The 25498-nt window shown below is 37.7% G+C and overlaps 1 protein-coding gene across 1 annotated transcript in view; it reads right to left on the bottom strand.

Moving 5' to 3' along the window:
* Nucleotides 1-514: 514 nt before the first annotated feature.
* The window catches only part of LOC136858167 (protein-associating with the carboxyl-terminal domain of ezrin), a 200696-nt gene continuing 175712 nt past the window's right edge, over nucleotides 515-25498 (bottom strand). The window contains exon 10 of the mRNA XM_067137518.2: nucleotides 515-913. Coding sequence (XP_066993619.1) covers nucleotides 515-913 — 399 coding nt within the window. The remainder of the gene's footprint in view (nucleotides 914-25498) is intronic.

Raw genomic sequence — 25498 nt, 5'->3', positions numbered from 1 at the left:
TTAAAATATTCTATCAGTGAACTGACATCATACACCAAGTGACTTCACTCTCTACAGCAGAGATCTGGAACTGAGCTTAGCTTTCAATTACTGATTTTAAACCATTACTAAGCATATACATTTGATACTCAATCTCATGATCACTAAATAAAGTATTGCAACTTCTCCACACATACCAGCTAACATCTTGAAAATGAAAATTTCCCACCCCACTTAAACTTGAGCTACATTAATACTGGACCATAATAATCCTGAACTGAGTGTGGATAGTTTTCAAAGTTGGATCAAAAAACATAAACTGCATTATAAACTGACGCAAGCAGAGACCAGTCTAAGAACAGATTTTCCTTCTTTTTTTCCCAAAATATAAATCATGGATGAGATTCATCAATAACCACCACAGCCATTACAGTATTTTACTCAGGCTGTTAGGAATGCCCTTTGTGTTACTTTCACAAGTATAATGCAAACTCAAAACACACATTCTTACATCCACTCAGATATAAGGTACCATTTACGGGTTCTCACTCTCAGTGAGGTCAGGTTCATTATCCAAACCCCACTCCACCAAGTCATCTCCCCATGCTTCACCTTCTGTCTCCTCCCAGGAATCACTGGTCAGAGAATTCACTTCAAAAATATTTTTTCTCTTTGTAGGAGAAGTAATATTAGGGTTCTGATCTTCAATGTGAAGAATGGGTGGCTTGGAAATGACTGGTTCCATATCCTGAAAGAAATCAAACTCATCTTTGTTGATGCTGCTGTTTGAGATGTTCTTGATATCCAGTGACGATATATCTGGTAGATGCTGAGGAGCAGTACCACTAGTAGGAGTTGTAGTAGTGCTGTTTGTTTGAGACTGCTGGGGTTCACTGCTAGGAGATGGCATTTCAATGTTGACAGGACTCTCCTCCTGGCACAGTAAAAAAAAAAAAAGTATGTTTATTTAGCTTATACATATATTTAGGCTTGAAAACTTACAAAATAATTGTGATGGAAAACAGCAGTTCCAGGCAGAACAACAACTGTAAATAATCTTTACATAATTTTCGGTTTCAGATGAGAATGGGAAAGTTCATGTGAATTCTACAAAACCAACAAAATCATTACAGAGTCAATGACAGACGTTAACCATTAAGTGATGGCATTATTCTTTAAAACCACTCAAATACATTATGTGGTTTAACATTAAAATCTTTTAGAATCAATGTTTTAGATCAAGATACAAAAATGTATTCTCAAAAATCCTTGAGTTTCAGAGAAAATTTGAATGTTCCACAAACAACTTGTAAATATTTATACAATTATTAAGAATATGAAAGCATAGTAGAATTGAAACTGTTATTGACTATATACTGATGGAAATGGCAAATAGAAAAGAACTGATAAATGTTACAATTATTCTAAAGGAAGCTTTTGGTAGTGATCAAAGGGTAGTGATAGCAAAGCTGAAAGTTTGTTTCCAATTACATAAAAGAAGAGAAAGGAGAATGAAGGTGTGGACATTGAAACAAAGATGTACAGGAAGTTTTGTGGAAAAAAAAAAAGTAAATAAATAAATAAATAAATAAATAAATAAATAAATAAATAAATAAATAAATAAATAAATAAATAAATAAATAAATAAATAAATAAATAAATAAATAAATAAATAAATAAATAAATAAATAAATAAATCTATATATATAAAATAAGAGTTTTGTCTGTACATTGCTCAGAATTTAAAAAGAATGGTGTTTCTGTATCAGTCATGTCCACAGTAACAAGAAAATGCATTTTTTTACTTTTCTGTCTGTATGTATGAACACGCATCACGAGAAAACGGCTGAAGAGAATTTTATGAAAACCGGAATGTAAAGTCGGGTGATGAACCGCTACAATCTAGACTATAAATTACTTTTAATCACGCTGAGTGAAATGGTAGTTTAGGGAAAGGCCTGAAATTTAATTCTCAAATATTTATGTTATTAGTGGTCGTGTCTTAATGAAAATCGCTAGACAAAGATGGAAAATAAGTCGCTACAATATAGGCTATAAACGCTGAGAAAAATGGTAGTTTAGGGGAAGGCCTAAAATTTAATTGTCAATTATTTATTTTATTAGTGGTCGTATCTTCACGAAAATTGGTATGCAAAGTTGGGGAATAGGTTGCTATAATTTAGGCTATCAATAATGTTATTCGCACTGAGTGAAATGGTAGTTTAGGGGAAGGCCTGAAATGTAATCTATATATACCGGTATATAATAAGAGTTTTGTCTGTACGTTGCTCAGAATTTGAAAAGAATGGTATTTCTGTATCGGTCATGTCCACAGTAACAAGAAAATGCATTTTTTACTTTTCCGTAATTTCTGTCTGTCTGTCTGTCTGTCTGTACATGCATCACGAGCAAACGGCTGAAGAGAATTTTATGAAAATCGGAATGTAAAGTCGGGTGATGAACCGCTACAATCTAGGCTATAAATTATTTCAATCACGCTGAGTGAAATGGTAGTTTAGGGGAAGGCCTGAAATTTAATTCTCAAATATTTATGTTATTAGTGGTCGTGTCTTAATGAAAATCGCTAGACAAAGATGCAAAATAAGTCGCTACAATATAGGCTATAAACGCTGAGCAAAATGGTAGTTTAGGGGAAGGCCTAAAATTTAATTGTCAATTATTTATTTTATTAGAGGTCGTATTTTCACGAAAATTGGTATGCAAAGTCGGGGAATAGGTTGCTATAATCTAGGCTATCAATAATGTTATTCGCACTGAGTGAAATGGTAGTTTAGGGGAAGGCCTGAAATGTAATCTATATATAAAATAAGTGTTTTGCCTGTACATTGCTCAGAATTTGAAATGAATGGTATTTCTGTATCTGTCATGTCCACAATAACAAAGAAATGCATTTTTTTACTTTTCCGTAATGTCTGTCTGTCTGTTTGTCTGTCTGTCTATCTATCTGTCTGTATGATTGTACACGCATCAATAGAAAACGACTGAAGAGAATTTAATGAAAATTGGTATGTAATGTCGGGTGATGAACCACTACAAGCTCGGCTATAAATTATTTTATTCACGCTGAGTGAAATGGTAGTTTAGGGGAAGGCCTGAAATGTAATTCTCAAATAAGTTATTTATGTTATTAGTGGTCGTATCGATAAATCTATATATATAAAATAAGAGTTTTGTCTGTACATTACTCAGAATTTGAAAAGAATGGTATTTCTGTGTCGGTTATGTCCACAGTGACAACGAAATGCATTTTTCTTTTCCGTAATTTCTGTTTGTATGTATGTATGTATGTACACACATCACGATAAAACGGCTGAAGAGAATTTAATGAAAATCCGTATGTAATGACGGGTGATGAACCACTGCAATCTAGGCTACAAATTATTTACGCTGAGTGGAATGGTAGTTTAGGGGAAGGTCTCAAATGTAATTCTCAAATAACTTATTAATGTTATTTGTGGTCGTATCGATAAATACTACATAACTAACCTAACTTTAGTTATGTCGTAAGTTAGTAGTAGTTATGTAAGAAGTTATTAAATTTCCGATCACTTATGTCTTATACATTGTTACCGTACCGCATACAATCTGAGATATTCATGAATTTGGATTTTTGTTACTAAGTCCATATCAGCGCCGAGTCACGAGAAAATGGGTAAACAGAATTTCGTGCAAATCGGTATGTAAAGTCTGAGAATAAGGAACTACAGTCTACGATATAAATAATTTTGTACGATACCGTAATATCACAGAGTCGAAAGAAAACTAATGTGAAGGCCTGCAATATAGAAAGCTCATAAACTTTATCAACAATAACACTACATTGACCACTGTTTGTTGTGATGTGCTTTTTGTCTTCTCTTTCCTCTCATCCCCGATAGATAGGATTACTGCAGCGTACCGAGGTTTTTTTAAAAAATTTGCTTGATGTCGCACCAACACAGGTAGGTCTTATGGCGACGATGGGATAGGAAATGAATAGTGGTGTGAAGGAAGTGGCCTTAGCTTTCAGGTACAGCCTGTTGTGACTGGTGTGAAAATAGGAAACCACGGAATACCATATATTTTTTTGCTTAACGTCGCACCGACACAGATATGTCTTATGCGACGATGGGATAGGAAAGGTCTAGGAAGTGGAAGGAAGCGGCCGTGGCTTTAATTAAGGTACAGTCCCTGCATTTGCCTGGTGTGAAAATGGGAAACCACGGAGAACCACCGTCAGGGATGCCGACAGAGGGGCTCGAACCCACCATCTCCCGAATACCATCTTCAGGGTTGCCGGCAGTGGGGTTCAAATCCACTATCTCCCGGATGCAATCTCACAGCTGCGCGCCCCTAACCACACAGCCAACTCACTTGGTCGTACCGACTGTAACAGCCTGCCTGTATATTGGTGGGAAGTAGCTGGGGTATAAGATAACTTTCTTCTTTAGCATGCCATTCCTCTGGTTCATACATTTTCTGATATATCTGGTATGTAACACACTGGTTCATCATAGTATTCGAGCTGTACAATCCCTAATCTGAGCCACTGATTGGAATGAGTAGTGTGCACATTTAACGGAATAATGACAGAGGAGTGTTCACGGCAGTCTGCGACCCGGTTATTCCAGCTCTGGAACTTTGGAGTCTTAGATCGGCACTGTAGTACTGTTCGTTGAAAGTGAGAAAGTGTGCGGTTTTTCCATTTGATCGAGTAGTTTATATCATAACATTGCTTTCAATTGCTACATTCCTACTGACGTTTTTGTAATGACCTATGTTGAATTCAGTTAGGAAAACCACCAAGTCAGTCTTTCTGAGAATCCCGTAGCGAAGCACGGGTACATCAGCTAATAAATAAATAAATAAATAAATAAATAAATAAATAAATAAATAAATAAATAAATAAATAAATAAATAAATAAATAAATAAATAAATAAATAAATAAATAAATAAATAAATAAATAAATAAATAAATAAATAAATAAATAAATAAATAAATAAATAAATAAATAAATAAATAAATAAATAAATAAATAAATAAATAAATAAATAAATAAATAAATAAATAAATAAATAAATAAATAAATAAATAAATAAATAAATAAATAAATAAATAAATAAATAAATAAATAAATAAATAAATAAATAAATAAATAAATAAATAAATAAATAAATAAATAAATAAATAAATAAATAAATAAATAAATAAATAAATAAATAAATAAATAAATAAATAAATAAATAAATAAATAAATAAATAAATAAATAAATAAATAAATAAATAAATAAATAAATAAATAAATAAATAAATAAATAAATAAATAAATAAATAAATAAATAAATAAATAAATAAATAAATAAATAAATAAATAAATAAATAAATAAATAAATAAATAAATAAATAAATAAATAAATAAATAAATAAATAAATAAATAAATAAATAAATAAATAAATAAATAAATAAATAAATAAATAAATAAATAAATAAATAAATAAATAAATAAATAAATAAATAAATAAATAAATAAATAAATAAATAAATAAATAAATAAATAAATAAATAAATAAATAAATAAATAAATAAATAAATAAATAAATAAATAAATAAATAAATAAATAAATAAATAAATAAATAAATAAATAAATAAATAAATAAATAAATAAATAAATAAATAAATAAATAAATAAATAAATAAATAAATAAATAAATAAATAAATAAATAAATAAATAAATAAATAAATAAATAAATAAATAAATAAATAAATAAATAAATAAATAAATAAATAAATAAATAAATAAATAAATAAATAAATAAATAAATAAATAAATAAATAAATAAATAAATAAATAAATAAATAAATAAATAAATAAATAAATAAATAAAAATAAATAAATAAATAAATACATACATACATACATACATACATAAATAAATAAATAAATACATAAATAAATAAATAAATAAATACATAAATAAATACATAAATAAATAAATAAATAAATAAATAAATAAATCAAGTAGACAGAGAATGTTGAAGAGTAATGGAAACATTTTTAAGAGTACATTCATTGGCAAAGCAGTTAGGGTGTGGTAGAACATGAAGAAAAGTACTAATGGTATTGGTTAAGATGTATCATGGTAGAATAATAATTTCGTGTGGCTATTTCTAGCCGAGTGCAGCCCTTGTAAGGCAGACTCTCCGATGAGGCCGGGTGGCACCTGCCATGCGTATGTAACTGCGTGTTATTGTAGTGGAGGATAGTGTTATGTGTGGTGTGCGAGTTGCAGGGATGTTGAGGACAGCACAAACACCCAGTCCCCGGGCCATTGGAATTAACCAATGAAGGTTAAAATCCCCGACCCGGCCGGGAATTGAACCTGGGACCCTCTGAACTGAAGGCCATTACGCTGACCATTCAGCCAACAAGCCGGACCATGGTAGAATGACAGCGGAACAGAAAAAGAAGAAATTATGGAAAGAGACAAATTCAACAAAAGTAAGAAATTGAGCTATAAACATTAGAAGGTAGGAATATATTCATGATTTGTTAAATGTAAAGGCTTACATTAATAAAATAAAGGAAGATATATAACTGAAGTTGTAACAGGCATTTCTATGGTAGAGGGAGAACTGGCAGTTACAAAGATTGCAATTGTAGCAGACTGTTCAAGAGTATGCGGAAAAAGAAACTGGTTCCAGAAAAGGTGCACAAAGGAATTCTAATATCAATAAAAAAATTAAAATTATATAAGAGTACAAGTATTATTTTTAATGTTATTATCATCATCATCCTTTCATGCATTAGTCCTATAGAAGAACTGTTATGGTCTATACAGAAGATTTGCATTTTCACGCCATCTCTTCCGGGGGTGTCCCTGAGTTCTCTCCCCGCTGGGGCAATAGTTTATGACTGCTTTAGGGATCCTGCTTCTGTCCATCCTGTTTAGGTGTTCTAGCCAATTGAAGAATATGAAGAATGGGTGGCTTGGAAATGACTGGTTCCATATCCTGAAAGAAATCAAACTCATCTTTGTTGATGCTGCTGTTTGAGATGTTCTTGATATCCAGTGATGATATATCTGGCAGATGCCGAGGAGCGGTACCACTAGTAGGAGTTGTAGTAGTGCTGTTTGTTTGAGACTGCTGGGGTTCACTGCTAGGAGATGGCATTTCAATTTCTCTGGTATTCATAGATGTATTCCAATATATGTATGCTTTTAAGATCATTCAGCACTTCTGTATTTCTTTTGTGTTCCCACTTAGTGACTCCTGCTATTCGCCGCATGTATTTCATTTCAGCTGTAGTTATTCTTCTCTCATCACATTTGCTCAGGGTCCACACTTCACTTCCATAGCAAAGTACAGGTCTCGACAAGGTTTTTATTTTATTTTAAGAATTTGTTTTACGTCGCACCGACAGAGAGAGGTCTTGTGGTGATGATGGAATAGGCCTAAGAGTGGGAAGGAAGCAGCCGTGGCCTTAATTGAGGTACAGCCCCAGCATTTGCCTGGTGTGAAAATGGGAAACCACGGAAAACCATCTTCAGGGCTTCCGACAGTGGGGTTCGAACCCACTATCTCCTGGATGCAACCCTATGGTGTTCAGCACATAAGAGTACTAACCACAGGGACCTTTTCCTATCCCGTGGTGTTCTTCATATAGTGGGTACTAATCATAGGCAAGGCAGAACCATGGTAGCTATCATCCCATGGTCCCGCTCATATGGTGGTACTAATCACAGGTACTGCAAAAGCTGACCGCATGGTGCTCCTGTTTGCTAATAATCACAAACCTACTTGGTACATAATATAGTGATACTACGCGCAAGTAAAAGCGACTCATGATGTTCTCCGCGTGGTGGTACTAATCACAAGTAGTTTCATGGTTGCAAGACAATCATTCCTTGGTCGCAACTTTTAGTTGCCTCTTACAACAGGCAGGGGATACCGTGGGTGTATTCTTTGTCTGTGTCCCCCACCCACAGGGGGTTGTGTGTTTGGTCCGCGAGAGGTATTTTATTTCCCTCAAGTCCGCTGGCAAGCCGGTTAGGACCCCGCTATCCGCCACCTGGGACGCGCCACGTGGGAGTATCACCTCTCCCCCTGCTACGCCAGCGTAGTAGGTTCATGGCCTAGGGTAGAGAAAGTGAAATCTGTCTGCAAACGAATAAGGGCAGAAAATCTTCAGGACGAGAAAATTAAACAGAAGTACATGGATATGGTTAGTGAGAAATTTGAACAGTAGACAGTAAGCAGGTTCAGGATATAGAAAGAGAATGGGTGGCATACAGGGATGCTGTAGTAGAAACAGTAGGGAATGCCTAGGAACAACTGTGTGTAAAATGGGAAAAAGCGAACATCTTAGTGGAATGATGAAGTGAGAGCAGCTTGTAAACGTAAAAAGGCTTATCAGAAATGGCTCCAGACAAGGACCGATACAGACAGGGAATTTACGTAGATGAAAAAAACGGAGCGAAACAAATAGTTGTTGAATCCAAAAAGAAGTCATGGGAAGATTTTGGTAATAACCTGGAAAGGCTAGGTCAAGCAGCAGGGAAACCTTTCTGGACAGTAATAAAGAATCATAGGAAGGGAAGGAAAAAGTAAATAAACAGGGTTTTGGGCAATTCAGGTGAACTCATAATAGACACCAGGGAATCACTGGAGAGGTGGAGAGAATATTTTGAACACCATCTCAACGTAAAAGCAAATCTTCCTGGTGGTGTTGCGAACAGCCAAGCTCATGGGGAGGAGGAAAATGATGTTGGTGGAATTACGCTTGAGGAAGTTGAAAGGATGGTAAATAAACTCCATTGTCATAAAGCAGCAGGAATAGATGAAATCAGACCTGAAATGGTGAAGTATAGTGGGAAGGCAGGGATGAAATGGCATTGTGGAGTAGTAAGATTAGCATGGAGTGTTGGTAGGGTACCTTCAGATTTGACAAAAGAAGTAAGTGCACCTATCTATAAGCAAGGGAACAGGAAGGATTGCAACAACTATCGAGGTATCTCATTGATTAGTATACTAGGCAAAGTATTCACTGGCATCTTGGAAGGGAGGGTGCGATCAGTGGTTGAGGAGAAGTTGGATGAAAACCAGTGTGGTTTCAGACCACAGAGGGGCTGTCAGGATCAGATTTTCAGTATGCGCCAGGTAACTGAAAAATCCTACGAGAGGAACAGACAGCTGTGTTTATGTTTCGTAGATCTAGAGAAAGCATATGACAGGGTACTGAGGGAAAAGATTATCACCATATTGGGGGATTATGGAATTAAAGGTAGAGGCATTTATGTTGACAATTGGGCTTCAGTGAGAATTGATGGTAGAATGAGTTCTTGGTTCAGGGTACTTACAGGGGTTAGACAAGGCTGTAATCTTTCACCTTTGCTGTTCGTAGTTTACATGGATCACCTGCTGAAAGGTATTAAGTGGCAGGGAGGGATTCAGTTAGGTGGAAATGTAGTAAGCAGTCTGGCCTATGCTGACGACTTGGTCTTAATGGCAGATTGTGCCGAAAGTCTGCAGTCTAATATCTTGCAACTTGAAAATAGGTGCAATGAGTATGGTATGAAAATTAGCCTTTCGAAGACTAGATTAATGTCAGTAGGTAAGAAATTCAACAGAATTAAATGTCAGATTGGTGATACAACGCTGGAACAGGTAGATAATTTCAAGTATTTAGTTTGTGTGTTCTCCCAAGATGGTGATATAGTGATACTGAATCAAGGTGTAGTAAAACTAATGCAGTGAGCTCGCAGTTGTAATCAACAGTATTCTGTAAGAAGGAAGTCAGCTCCCAGACGAAACTATCTTTACATCGGTCTGTTTTCAGACTAACTTTGCTTTACAGGAGTGAAAGCTTGGTGGACTCAGGATATCTTATTCATAAGTTAGAAATAACAGATATGAAAGTAGCGAGAATGATTGCTGGTACAAACAGGTGGGAACAATGGCAGGAGGGTACTCAGAATGAGGAGATAAAGGCTAGGTTAGGAATGAACTCTACGGATGAAGCTGTATGCATAAACTGGCTTTGGTGGTGGGGTCATGTGAGGTGAATGGAGGAGGATAGGTTACCTAGGAGAGGACTCTGTTATGGAGGGTAAGAGAAGTAGAGGGAGACCAAGATGACGATGGTTAGACTCAGGTTCTAACGATTTAAAGATAAGAGGTATAGAACTAAATGAGGCCACAGCACTAGTTGCAAACAGAGGATTGTGGCGTTGTTTAGTATATTCACAGAGGCTTGCAGACTGAACGCCGAAAGGCATGACTGTCTATAATGATAATGTATGTATTTACATTTTACAAGGTAGTAGCTATCGCACACATGATTACACAGAGAACAAACACAGTCATCCGTTGGGTTGTAGAATTTTGTCTATGCACTTATTTTGTGGTGGAAGCATGTATCGCATTTAAGCAATTAGGAGAACTGCAAACGCAATATAACTGATCAAGCTTGCCATTCCCCAACAACACAGAATATTCAATAATAAGCAGATCAAAACATTACAGATTCGATTGATCGATCAATTGTAGTCACTACTGCATGCTGTAGACCATCCATATAGCTACTGATGTTATCGGTAATGAAATGGTGTATGGCTTTTAGTGCCACGATGTGTTCGAGGACTTCGGCTCGCCAGGTGCAAGTCTTTTGATTTGACTCCCGTAGGCGACCTGCGCGTCGTGATGGGGATGAAGTGATGACGAAGACGACACATACACCCAGTCCCCAAGCTAGGGGAATTAACCAATTATGTTTAAAATTCCCAACCCTGCCGGCAATCGAACCCGGGACCCCTGTGACCAAAGGCCAGCACGCAAACCATTTAGCAATGGAGCCAGACATGCTATCGGTTACTTCACATTTGAGATTGCATTACTTCACATTTGAGAACGCATTTGTTTTTTAATGTTTAAGTTTTCTTTACAATTATTATTATTATTATTATTATTATTATTATTATTATTATTTAGTGTATGGCTAACACATCACATTACATATAAATACAGCAGTAATACATAATATTTACTGTTTGAAGTATTTACAGGTTCAGGTTATTTACATAGTCAATACACAAAGGTAAGAGCAGAAAAATGTCCCTAGGGTTTCCCTGGTAGGCAGTGAGGGGACACTGATTCACAATGTATCGAACTGTTTGCTTCACAGCACCACACCTGCACACTGCCGAATTAATAATTCCCCACTGATGGAGGGAGTCGGCACATCTGCCATGGCCAGTGCGAATCCTGTTGATGGTTGTTTCTTTACAATTTTTTCCTGACATAAAAGACATGCCCTACATTCATGTTATAAAAACTGCAGAAAGAAATGCTTCTATTATACAGATAAATATGGTATGTCCATTTTATTTGGCAGAAGAAGAAATTTCCAGATTTTTTGAATTCCCCGGCATTTCCCGGTTTTCCCATGATTTATAGAATTTTTTGACATTTTCTGGTTTCCCCAGTTTTCCATATGAGTGGACACCCGGTTTCTTCCAATCATCTGGTACTTTATTCCTTCTTCATATTTCTCCTAGTGCTCAGTGCAGCCACAGCATACCATGTATTCCTGCCAATAAATTGAAAAAGAAACCTCTTACCTACACGTTGCCCTACTCTCTCTGCACCTCTTCCTGGGCCTCTACCCGATCAGCTGTCCGACACATTCAGTTAGTCGCCGGCTACACAAAACAAGGGACCAGCAAAGAGGAAATAATTTACATAATAATATTAACTTGTTTTTAAACATTTAAATATCTGTAGGTTTGTTAGTATAATACTTACAAAGAAAAATTATCATAAAGAGTTCTAACTTCTAAAGCTTTTACATTCAAGCAGACAATAGACACGGTATTTCGTATAGATATTCGTTCAAACTATCACGAAGGTAATAATTTATTCAATTTAATAAACACAATACGCCTGTAAACTTCGATTTAAAAAACAGATGTTAAAGAGAATACATGGTAATTCACTGGAGAATTACTCAATTGTCTTTGGATTGTTGGCTGCGTTCCGATGAGATCAAAAAGTAGAGGGTACCGTAGCTGAGTAAACAATATTTTTTTGCTATTTGCTTTACGTCGCATCGACACAGATAGGTCTTATGGCGACGATGGGATAGGAAAGGCCTAGGAACTGGAAGGAAGCGGCCGTGGCCTTAATTAAGGTAAAGCCCCGGCATTTGCCTCGTGTGAAAATGGGAAATATGGAAAATCATCTTCAAGGCTGCCAACAATGGGGCTCGAACCCACTATCTCCCGATTACTGGATACTGGCTGCACTTAAGCGACTGCAGCTATCGAGCTTGGTGAGTTAACAATAATATATGAATCAGCTGATTACTGTACTCCAATAATTTGTAGTTCAAAATCCCAGCATACTTCATACTTTACACCTTCGATTATTCATCGAGTAAAAGTTAATACTTTAGGTATCCTCTTGTGTAATGGATTTAGTATTATAAGTTAGGTAAGTTTTAGTTTAGGGTCACTGCTTGGAATTTATTCCCCGACTTTCAGGCGTAGGGTAAACTCCTGTAGTTTCCTTTCACCCCCACCGTAAACTTGTCAAATGAATGAATTATAGATAGTGCTTATCCCAGGGGTAGGTGCCCTAATATCCCTGGTGTGCGAGGGTGAGCCCCTACTGCATACTCATTAAGCCACCCATGGGGTGACTCTACGCAAGCCCAGCAGCATAATTTTGCCTCAAGTATTCTCCTGTCTGCTGCGGTTTGTTTATGTTACAGTGGCTGCAGTGACCAACTTTTTCGGACGGCAACCTAAAGTGCCAAGTTGGGAGGCACACTGTGTGCCTTGGGCGCTACCATCCAGCACCACAATCCTCTGACGAACGTACTAATGGAGGCAGTCTGACTGGATGATGTCTCACCCATCTGCTTATTCGGTGCAAGATACCACTGGACTGCAACTTACCTAGCTACCCGGTTTGGACTGAAATTGAATGGAGGCTGGCGGCAAATGGCCGTGTCGGCAGCGGCATCATCAGCAAGAACCTGTGGCCTAGCTGTGCTGTGACTGGTGTGAAAAAGTGGTGCAAGATACTTAGTCCATAACTTGGTTAAGAAGGAGGCTTTGAGTGCTGTCTTACTTGAAAGCGAGAAGGTTCTGGATTACTAACAATAGGCAGAAGGAAAGAGTGTACAGCCTTTGGTGGACAGAGTAGAAATAGTCAAAGCAATTGTAAAAGGTTCAAAAGGCATTTTGAAGTTTAGTGTGACTATTCATGTGGGCATTTATGTGGTATTTACTGAATAGGTGGATCAATGAACACCTTTATTAATTTTGAAAATTATAGGTGAACTGTAAACTCCAGGCTACTAAAAGGACCTTTGGTGTAGTGACAGTTTGTTTGTTTATTGTTAGAAAGTTAACTTCAAGAAAATCATGATTGTTAGGGTCATGTATCTTTACTATCTATACTATATCTATACTAATGTTTTCTAAATTGATCGCCTTTCTCCCCAGTAAAATTATGTTTAGGGTCGAGCGTGGCTCGACTTTTGGGGGGAGGAAGATGTCACAGGTGTAGAAAATATTGGAAGTGGAATGTCTTTATAGAAGATTTTATTTATAAACCTTGTTAAGTAGTACTTACTGTACGATCTGAAGTGTGGTGATAGAATGTTTTATTTGTATTCCAAGTAACGACCTAACCTGTACAGTGTAAATATTATGGTAACATATGGTATTTGTATGCCTTTGCTGGCGAGATGTAGTGTTTACAGTGCACTATGTCTTCTGGTATGGGCTATATCAAATTTGTTACTTTCATTGACCTGTCTCAGTCTCATCCTTGGCTTTGACAATGTGAAAGTGACTGAGGTATGAGTGATGTTAGTAATACCATTCCTTATGCAGCCAGTCCCTGTTATGAATGGTGTGAAACTATCGCTCATAGGGTCAGTTGGTGCATGCATTTCAGTGGGCTTGGCAGACTGATACGTAATAGCAACTGCTGGCTCGGTGAGGAAAGCAACGGGAAACTACCTCACTCCTCATTTCCCTAGTATGCCTCTTCAGTGACGCCTAGGCTATTTATGACAGCTGTTGGCGGAGCTGCAGAGGATCAAACCAGCCTTCGGGCTGAATACCCAACATACAGAACAACACATGGTATTTGTAACAACTAGATTTCATTTCTATATTTACTGGAACTGTCAAGAAAGTTGTGACATGAATTTTGGAACAGGGTGTGTTGGTCTTTGTTAGTTATGCATTCCAGAAAGTATGTTCTGACTGTTCTGGAAATGGAAAATTCGTGATCGTGCGTATTCGAAAAAGTTATTTAAACATCGCGACTGAAGTAGGAGTTGTGATTGGTGAATCTGGGTGGCGATAGGCAGGCTACTGCATTCTGAATGGCTACTCCAGGGCCAGGGTTCCCTTTTTAAAGAGAGCGAAGCAGCATTTTGTGGTCTGTCGGTCTGTCTGTCTTCTATCTCTTGACTGTCCGAAGTTCTGACGTCGTCAGCGACACCTCGCTACCGGGATGGGCCATTTGGGGTAAGCACTCTTGATTTCTGTTCCACCTTAACTTTCATTTGATGTTCGCTTGCTTTTTCATATAGGAGTTTGCCCTAACCTCACCCAGACTCGCCACTCAATTATTTCAGATGCCTTAGCTTTCAGCTGGGCTTGCCTGTTTGCTTTCGAGGCATTCCCCCTTCCTTGTTTCGTTACACATGTAAATTGTAGTTTTATGTATTTACCTTGGGGTTTTGCCTCTAGTAGTTCCGTGTCACTTGATGTCCACTAGTTTTCCTCTGCCCCGCATCAGAAGTGTTTTTGGTGTGGGACCAAGTTGAACTGGCCTCCGTGCCAAGTTTAGATAATTTTGATTTTACCTTTTTTCAATTATGTTGGTCAGAGATTTTGAAAGGTACGTTTAACTTCACTCTAAATAGTAATAGCATATTACGACTTGGCTTGTAATTAGATGTATGGTGATTGCTTGACTCTTTGAACTTGTAGGAAGCTATTGTCAAGGAACATCCAATTTGTGTGTCTCAAAGAACATGTAATTTGTATTTCGCAATGTGTGTATCAGTACCTTCCACATGACTGAATTTGATCGGAAATTGTTTGTAAAGTCCATTTGTAAATAATATTTTTGAAAATCAAAGATCAGGGTTGATTTTTCGAAAACTGTAACCTAAGAGCCATGCCCTTCATAAGGTTTCCCAGTCACCTTCCCACGTTCCTTGTTTATTATCATAAAGTTGCCCCTACTGATATTTACCAGTGTTGTTATCGGCGGAGTTCCGCGGAGTTCATCAGATGTTTCATTGTGTGTGTAGTGGTCTTTGGCACTGTGTAATTGCATTTACTTTCCTTCCTTTACTGTGTTTGGTGTAGCTGCTGAAGTAACGGTTACAACAATTATTATTATTTAGTGTATGGCTAACACATCACATTACATATAAATACAGCAGTAATACATAATATTTACTGTTTGAACTATTTACAGGTTCAGGTTATTTACATAGTCAATACACAAAGGTAAGAGCAGAAAAAAGTCCCTAGGGTTTCCCTGGTAAGCGGTGAGAGGACACTGATTCACAATGTGTCGAACTGTTTGCTTCACAGCACCACACCTGCACACTGCCGAATTAATAATTCCCCATTGATGGAGGGAGTCGGCACATCTGCCATGGCCAGTGCGAATCCTGTTGATGGTTGTTTCTTTACAATTTTTTCCTGGCATAAAAGACATGCCCTACATTCATGTTATAAAAACTGCAGAAAGAAATGCTTCTATTATACAGATAAATATGGTATGTCCATTTTATCTGGCAGAAGAAGAAATTTCCAGATTTTTTGAATTCTCCGACATTTCCCGGTTTTCCCATGGTTTATAGAATATTTTGACATTTTCCGGTTTCCCCAGTTTTCCATATGAGTTGACACCCAGTTTCTTCCAATCATCTGGTACTTTATTCCCTTTTCATATTTCTCCTAGTGCTCAGTGCAGCCACAGCATACCATGTATTCCTGCCAATAAATTGAAAAAGAAACCTCTTACCTACACGTTGCCCTACTCTCTCTGCACCTCTTCCTGTGCCTCTACCCAATCAGCTGTCCGACACATTCAGTTAGTGGCCGGCTACACAAAACAAGGGACCAGCAAAGAGGAAATAATTTACATAATGATATTAACTTGTTTTTAAACATTTAAATATCTGTAGGTTTGTTAGTATAATACTTACAAAGACAAATTATCATAAAGAGTTCTAACTTCTAAAGCTTTTACATTCAAGCAGACAATAGACACGGTATTTCGTATAGATATTCGTTCAAACTATCACGAAGGTAATAATTTATTCAATTTAATAAACACAATACGCCTGTAAACTTCGATTTAAAAAACAGAAGTTAAAGAGAATACACGGTATTTCACTGGAGAATTACTCAGTTGTCTTTGGATTGTTGGCTGCATTCCGATGAGATCAAAAAGTAGACGGTACCGTAGTTGAGTAAACAATAATACATGAATCAGCTGATTACTGAACACCGATAATTTGCAGTTCATAATCCCAGCATACTTCGTACTTTGCACCTTTGATTATTCATCGAATAAAAGTTAATACCGTAATCAAATTCCTACATCCCAATAATTGCAATTCAAATCCCCAGCGTAGATTTGACAAAAGTTTTTTAGAGAAATTATTGTAATCAATCTCTTATTTTTCAGCATTCAAGGACACTTTTATTCTCCGTCTCGCATAGTAGGGAAAATACTAGTAATCCATCAGCTGTAAAAAATAACATAACCACATTTCAATAAAGAACGGTAGTGTAGATGCGGTATATTAGATAGTATCCTGCCTGATATATTTGTGTGTATCTTTGTGGATGGTAGCCCTCTCGCTCCTTCAGCAATTAACCAAATGGCAGTTTGCATTTATATTAGAGCATAGCAGGATAAAATGGTACTAATAATAATCTCTCTATGCATTTAGCTTTGTTGGTAATCTTTGAGAATTTCAAATTTTAATTGTAATTTCCATTTTTGTTTGTGCTTAGTTATAATCGATTGTGATTAGAACGTAGTTTAAAATTATTGTCATGTATTGTAGTGTCTTATACGAAATTAGTGTGCTTATTGTATTACTGTGAAATATTTGTGTAGTATAGCAGAAGTATCTGTAGTAACTCTCTTACTAGAATTCCGTTGTAGTAATTAAGGTAGACTTAACTGTAGTTTAGAATTGTTTAATTCTTGTGTATTCCTTTTAGTTTTCAGTAATTAACAGCAGTTTTCATCCTGGTAGCATGTTGTAGGATAAAAATTTAATACAACTAATTAGTATTATAGTGTAGTAGCAGCCTATATTAATTACCTTATTGTCCTAGAAAATATTTCTTTCCTTTCATTTTTATTTTGCACAGATTGTTACCTTATTTTTCCTTTTCTTTTCATTATTCCATAAAGAATGGCTAAGGAGTGAAAGTGTAGGAACTGCTAGTGTTTTTTTTTTTGCTAGGGGCTTTACGTCGCACCGACACAGATAGGTCTTATGGCGACGATGGGATAGGAAAGGCCTAGGAGTTGGAACGAAGCGGCCGTGGCCTTAATTAAGGTACAGCCCCAGCATTTGCCTGGTGTGAAAATGGGAAACTACAGAAAACCATTTTCAGGGCTGCCGATAGTGGGATTCGAACCTACTATCTCCCGGATGCAAGCTCACAGCTGCGCGCGAAAGTGTAGGAACTAAGGGTGTGGCCAGGCATTAAGGACTATGAGCGAGGAGTTGGAGAGTTTGAGGGAGATAATTAGGATTCTCTTAGAGGACAGGAAGGAAAGTAGGTCTCCCTCAAACAATGTACAGGATACAGAAGGTGTAAAAGAGTGATGGGAAGGAAAGGGGGGGATTGTAGAAGACAGACGGTCTAATGTTTCAGGGGGAAGGAGACTGCACGCTAAGGGTTCTATTCAGGATCAGAATTCAGGACAGGTGTCTGTGAGAAATTGGTACAAGTCACAGAGGGAAAATGAGGAATAGGGATCTGTTGCTGAGAAGTGTGGAAGTAAGAGGAAAGGAAAAGGTAAGAAAGGGAAATGTAGAACAGAGGATATGAAAAGACAGGTGGAACAGGGTCATGGGAGGGAGAAAAGGGAGGGGAAAGTAGCTTCTGCAGCAGTGAGGAAAGATAGGGCTGACCAGGAGGAGAGGTGATCAAATGACGTGGGTAGGGTTGAGGCTCTGGTCATGGGGGATTCCACTGTTAGACATGTGGGGAAAGTGTGTAGAGGAAAGAGAACCAGGGTAGGGTGTTATCCAGGAATTAGGTTAAGGCAGATGTTGAGGAAAGTAGAAGGTGGTAGTGTTTCACGTTTGTAGCAACAACATAAGGCAAGCAGGTATAAGTACCAACATAGTTGGGGATGTGTGAAATCTGGTAAATGCAGCACGGGTAAAGTTTAAGGAAGCGGAAATTGTTATCAGTGGAATACTGTGTAGGAAAGATACTGACCGGAAGATGATTGGGGATTTAAATGAGACTATGAAGAGGGTATGTGGAAAACTGGGAGTGAGATTTCTAGATCCTAATGGGTGGGTAGGAGATAGGGATCTGCACTCAGATGGCCTTCACTTAAACTGCAGTGGTACGTATAAGTTAGGACATTTGTTAACAAGGGTTACAGGGAGGTACATTCAGGGAAACTGGGTCTAGGGAGCGGTGATAAGGGTACAGGGATCTGGAAGTCAAGTAGGGATGACATAACAATGTTAGTGCCGAACTGTAGAAGTATTGTAAAGAAAGGAACGGAATTAATTTAATAGATATATACTTACCAGCAGTGATGTGGGCCAGGTAAATACCCAGTGGGAAGGTAAATATAAATTTGATATTTACCCGGGTATAAACCCAATGGTCATTTAAATACCCAAAATGAGGGTATTTTCAGTTTTTGAGCTTTGTACAACACTTTTTGATCTGATGATGAAGTGTTGGACAAACAAGGACTGAAACACAGGTATTGATGCCTTAAATTGAAATCAGGAACAATACCGACCCTTCAAAACTAAAAAAGGAAAAATGACCGTCCAGGTATTTTTGGGTATTTATAGGTTTTGGCACTGTAACCTTGTCTTTCTTAGTTCTTAAAGTGTGTTTCTACCTTAAACTAAAGTAAAATATTGGATAAAACCTTTTGGTTGTTTTGTTTTAAATTTTTAATAAATACCAAGATATTGAGAAGGTTGAGTTTTATTACGGTACTGGAAATAAGCAACAAAGATGTGGGAGAGAAAAGCTACTTTTGTAGTAAGAGTAGGCTATATGCATATTAACTGAAATATGTGTATACCAAAACTCAAAAGGTAACAAAATATATTCAACAGAAAAGACATTTAAAAAAAGAGCTAAGTAAAAGTGCTTTAAGTTATTTTTCATTCAATTTTAAATATAAAAATGTATTAATTTTTTCAATCATACTCCTCTTCTTTTCCTACCACTATTCCCACACCTGTGGGGTCGCGGGTGCGAATTGCGTCACACGTGGGTTTGTCCCTGTTTTACGGCCGGATGCCCTTCCTGACGCCAACCCTACATAGAGGGATGTAATCTCTATTGCGTGTTTCTGTGGTGATTGGTAGTGTAGTGTGTTGTGTGAATATGAAGAGGAGAGTGTTGGGATGGACACCAAAAACCAGTCCCTGAGCCAGGAGAATTAATCAGAAGCGATTAAAATCCCCGACCCGGACGGGAATCGAACCCGGGAACCTCTGAACCGAAGGCCAGTACACTGACCATTCAGCCAACGAGTTGGACTTTTAAATCATACGCTAAATAATATAAGAAAGTTTTTGTAGTATGTGGGCTCTATAATGGGTGAAGATGTATGTCAGCAAGCATGTAGGTTGGCAACACTGCTAAGCTCATCCTACCCAGAATTCAAACTGACACTGTACTTCCCTCCCATTTTCTATTCTTTGTTTGATGCCTACTGTACTAAACCTAACTTTTTCAGTGTAGTGGAGTTGTTAGTTTATAGTGGCAACAGATTTTCATTTCAGTCTTTTATATGAACTTCTATGAAGATATATTTAGCTTAAGTTGATGTTTTATGTCAAAACACTTGATAACGTCATTTTTGTGAACTATCAGTGTGAGAAAAACGGGCAAAAAGGGTTCAGCTTGGCAGTTATTTAAAGACAATAATAAAGCTGGTGTTGTCTGCAAGTATTGTAATGTTGTATACAAACATGTTAATGTTAATAAAATGACCAATCATATCAGAAAATGCTTTAAATGTCCAGAAGAAATGAACAAAAATTCTTGTTCAGCCAAACACTGTAAATAAAAAAGTAGGCCATTCCATTCATAAATCCAGCACAAAGAAAACACCTGGATATCTTCAACTATTGAATTTTATCTCCTGAGCTAATTCCCAGTTTTAATTCTGTTTTTAAGTCCCAATTCTAATTAAATTTAATTTTATTGACTATCTAATGTTATATTTCTAAAAAGTTAATGTAGAATAGAATAATATCGTACAGATAGAGTAGGAATGAGAGGAGGAGGAGGAGTATTCATTCTGGTGAAAGAAGAATTTGTAAGCTGCGAAATAGTTAAAGATGACAAACATGAAATTCTAGGTGTAAGGCTCATCTCTAAAGATAATAGGCAACTTGATGTCTTTGGAGTGTACAGACCGGGAAAGGGTAGTGCTGACACCGATTCAGAATTTTTTGATAAGATAATCAACTATGTGTGAAATGTATGGAAAGGAACGTGATTGTAGCAGGTGATCACAATTTACCAAATGTCAATTGGGAAGGTAATGAAAATGACAGGAAGCATGACCAACAAATGGCAAATAAGTTAATATGGGAAGGGCTGCTGATTCAGAGCGTGATGGAACCAACTAGAGGGAAGAATATTCTGGATGTGGTGCTGATAAAACCAGATGAGCTCTATAGAGAAACTGAAGTAATAGATGGTATTAGTGATCAAAATGTGACAGAAAGAAGGTCTTAAAATTAGGACTATTATGCAGTACCATATGGCTGATAAAACAGGCATGAGGGAGTTTTTAAAATGCAAATATGATCGGTGGAAAATGGTAAATAAAAATGTAAACATACTCTGGGATGGGTTTAAAGCAATTGTTGAAGAATGTGAAAACAGGTTTGAACCTTTAAAGATGGTAAAGTACAGTATGGTAAAGATGCACTATATCATAACAGAGAAGTAAAAAGACGAGAAGAAGGTGCAGGTTAGAAAGAAACAGAGTTAGAAATGGCTGTGGATGTAAGGAGAACTGAAGGAATTTACTAGGAAATTGAATATAGCAAAGAAGTCAGCTAAGGATAACATGACCGGGCGATTTGGCCGTGCGCGTATAGGCGCACGGCTGTGAGCTTGCATCCGGGAGATAGTAGGTTCGAATCCCACTATCGGCAGCCCTGAAAATGATTTTCCGTGGTTTCCCATTTTCACACCAGGCAAATGCTGGGGCTGTACCTTAATTAAGGCCACGGCCGCTTCGTTCCAACTCCTAAGCCTTTCCTATCCCATCGTCGCCATAAGACCTATCTGTGTCGGTGCGACGTAAAGCCCCTAGAAAAAAAAAACAAAAACAAGGATAACATGACCGAGCTCGATAGCTGCAGTCGCTTAAGTGGATATACTAAAGACAATGGGTTGGAATATAGTACCAGTATCCAGTATTCGGGAGATAGTAGGTTCGAACCCCACTGTCGGCAGCCCTGAAAATGGTTTTCCGTGGTTTCCCATTTTCACACCAGGCAAATGCTGGGGCTGTACCTTAATTAAGGCCACGGCCGCTTCCTCCCACTCCCAGCCCTTCCCTGTCCCATCGTCGACATAAGACCTATCTGTGTCGGCGCGACGTGAAAAAAAAAAAAAAAAGGATAACATGATAGCAAGCATAATTGGCAGACATACAAACTGTAGTGAAAATGGAAGGATATGTATAGGTACTTTAATAAGGCAGAAACAGATTCCAAGAAGGACATTCCAGGAATCTATAATGAACAAGGGGAGTGTGTATGCGAGGATCTTCCAAAGGCAGAAGTATTCAGTCAGCAGTATATAAAGATTGTTGGTTACAAGGATAATGCCCAGATAGGGGAGGTGACTAATACTAAAGCAGTATTACAATTTACCTATGATAACCATGACATTTACAGTAAGATACGTAAGTTAAAAACTAGAAAACAGTTGGAATTGATAAAGTTTCAGGGGATATACTAAAGACAATGGGTTGGAATATAGTACCATATCAGAAGAACTTATTTAATTATTGTTTGCATGAAGGAGCTATACAAAATGAATGGAGAGTTGCTATAGTAGCCCCTGTACATAAAGGAAAGGGTGATAGACATAAAGCTGAAAATTACAGGCCAGTCACTCTGACATGCATTGCATGTAAGTTTTGGGAAAGCATTCTTTGTGATTATTAATAACTGGTTCTATAGAAGGCAGTTTGGGTTTAGGAAAGGTTATTCCACTGAAGCTCAACTTGTAGGATTCCAGCAAGATATAGCAAATATCCTGGATTCAAGAGGACAAATGGACTGTATCGCAACTGATCTATCTAAGGCATTTGATAGGGTATACCATGGGAGACTACTGGCAAAAATGAGAGTGCAATTGGACTAGACAAAAGAGTGACTGAATGAGTGGCTACATTTCTAGAAAACAGAACTCGGAGAATTGAAATAGGTGAATCTTTACTTGACCCTGTAATAATTAAGAGGGGAATTCCTCAAGGCAGTATTATTGGACCTTTACGTTTTCTTGTATATATCAATGATATGAGTAAAGAAGTGGAATCAGAGATAAGGCTTTTTGTAGATGATGTTCTTCTGTACAGAGTAATAAATAAGTTATATGTTTGTGAGCAACTGCAAAATGACCTCGATAGTGTTATGCGATGGACAGTAGACAATGGTATGATGATAAACGCGGTTAAAAGTCAGGTTGTGAGTTTCACTAATAGGAAAAGTTCTGTCATTTTTAATTTTTTTTTTTGCTACTTGCTTTACGTCACACCGACACAGATAGGTCTTATGGCGACGGTGGGATGGGAAAGGCCTAGGAGTTGGAAGGAACGGCCGTGGCCATAATTAAGGTACAGCTCCAGCATTTGCCTGGTGTGAAAATGGGAAACCACGGAAAACCATTTTCAGGGCTGCCGACAGTGGGGCTCGAACCCACGATCTCCCGGATGCAAGCTCACAGCCGCGCGCCTCTACGCGCATGACCAACTCGCCCGGTTCAGTTTTAATTACTGCGCTGATAGGGTGAAAGTTCCTTTTGGGGATCATTGTAAGTATCTAGGTGCTTATATAAGGATTTTTTTTTTGCTAGTGGCTTTACGTCGCACTGACACAGATAGGTCTTATGGCAACGATGGGATAGGAAAGGCCTGGGAGTTGGAAGGAAGCCTGGTATGAAAATGGAAAACCATGGAAAACCATCTTCAGGGCTACCGACAGTGGGATTCGAACTCACTATCTCCCGGATGCAAGCTCACAGCCGCGCGCCCCTAACCACACGACCAACTCGCCCGGTAGGACAGATCTTCATTGGGGTAATCACATAAATATGATTGTAAATAAAGGGTACAGATCTCTGGACATGGTTATGAGGGTTTTTAGGGGTTGTAGTAAAGATGTTAAAGAGAGGGCATGTAAGTCTCTGGTAAGATCCCTACTAGAGTACGGTTCCAGTGTATGAAACCCTCACCAGGATTACTTGATCCAAGAAATGGAAAAATCCAAAGAAAAGCACCTCGATTTGTTGTGGGTGATTTCTGACAAAAGAGTATGTTACAGAAATGTTGCAAAGTTTGGGCCAAGAAGACTTGGGAGAAAGGAGACAAGCTGCTCGACTAACAAGGGAAGTACCCCGGCTCGAACGGCTAAAACCGACAGAAAGTGGGCTTAAAGTATACAGTTGTACTTATGTCAATAACTATCAAGGCCATTCATTTGTGGATCTTCCTCTGTGGATCAGTGGTAGAGTGTCGGCCTCTGGATCCCAACATAGCGGGTTCAAACCTGGCAGAGTTAGTCAGATTTTTGAAGAGCAGAAAAAAGTCCATTCGACACTCTATGTCGTACGATGTCGGCATGTAAAAGATCTCTGGTGATACGTTGGTGTTTACCCGACAAAATTCGTTAAATCTCAGCCATACACGCCCAAGAGAGTTTCGGTTTACTCTGTCTGCCATCTAGTAGGCCTAGAGTAAAACAGAACGTCGAAACTGACGAGCAGACAGTCAGATGGCGTCAAATTGAAACGCCTGCACACAGTAGTTGAGGCCATACGATTATTATTATTATTATTATTATTATTATTATCTGTAAAAGTACGTGTTGGGTCGCCAGCACCATCTGACAGTCAGCGCACAGGCCGCGCTGCATTGGAGCTGTACACGCAATACCTATTAGTCAGTTGCAGTGTGTCGTAGTACAGTAGCACATGAGGGTGAAACGCTGGCAACCAGGAATGAGTTAGGTGGAAAATTTATAATGTCCAATAACGGACCATTTATATTGGTATTATAAATTTACTCATTCGGGACAAATATTTCAGATTTCCTACGGGAATCAACATCTATATCATCTGATAGCCAGGCAGGCATCAATTTTTGGTAAAGAGACGAAGTCTCTCATAGTGCATTGGCACTGCCGGTGGCTCCAAGTAGCCTACACAGTGGCCTCCACGGTATGCACTAGCCAGCATCTTGGTAGGTGTGCTAGGTACCAACTGATGAGCCCAACCTAGCACACAAGGGCAAAACGCTGGCAACCAGGAATGAGTTAGCTGGAAAATTTATAATGTCCAATAACGGACCATTTATATTGGTATTATAAATTTACTCATTCAGGACAAATATTTCAGATTCCCTATGGGAATCAACATTTATGTCATATGATATCATAACGCAGAAATACAATGGATCTGTAACAGAACCACATACCAACACATTGGAGAGTAATGGTGACTGTGAGGCGGACGGCGTAGAAGAAACAGCACATGAATATGAGGTAACTGTACCGACAATCCAGCAACGGAAGGAACTACACGTGACAGTGATTTCGCTCCTTCACCCCCAAAACGTGTATGAACAAGTGTGATACGGAGTATTGATGACCGAATATTGGACAACATTTATGAGGATTATTATAATCGGGGTTACAATTCTTATCAGAAACTAATGAAGCGTTATAGCTGCATTAGGTCAAAATCGAACTGCAAGGTAATTTTAGAGTACGTGACGCGCAGAAGGCAAGACCCAGGTCTGTTCAAGTTAAAAAAAACTTTAAAATTGAAGGCTTTGAAAGAGTCTTGTAGAAGCACAATTTGGCAGAGCTAGAGATAATGGATCAGTGGTCCACTACTGGCACATTCAAGCGTGGGCTCTGGAGGCTGCTAGAGCAGTTTCTCTGGACAATTTTAAAGCTTTGTTGCATTTTGTCAGGATTTTCA

The sequence above is a fragment of the Anabrus simplex genome, chromosome 1 (assembly GCF_040414725.1).
Source record: "Anabrus simplex isolate iqAnaSimp1 chromosome 1, ASM4041472v1, whole genome shotgun sequence".
Classification (NCBI taxonomy): Eukaryota; Metazoa; Arthropoda; class Insecta; order Orthoptera; family Tettigoniidae; genus Anabrus; species Anabrus simplex.
This window is presented reverse-complemented; position numbering and strand designations above follow the sequence as displayed.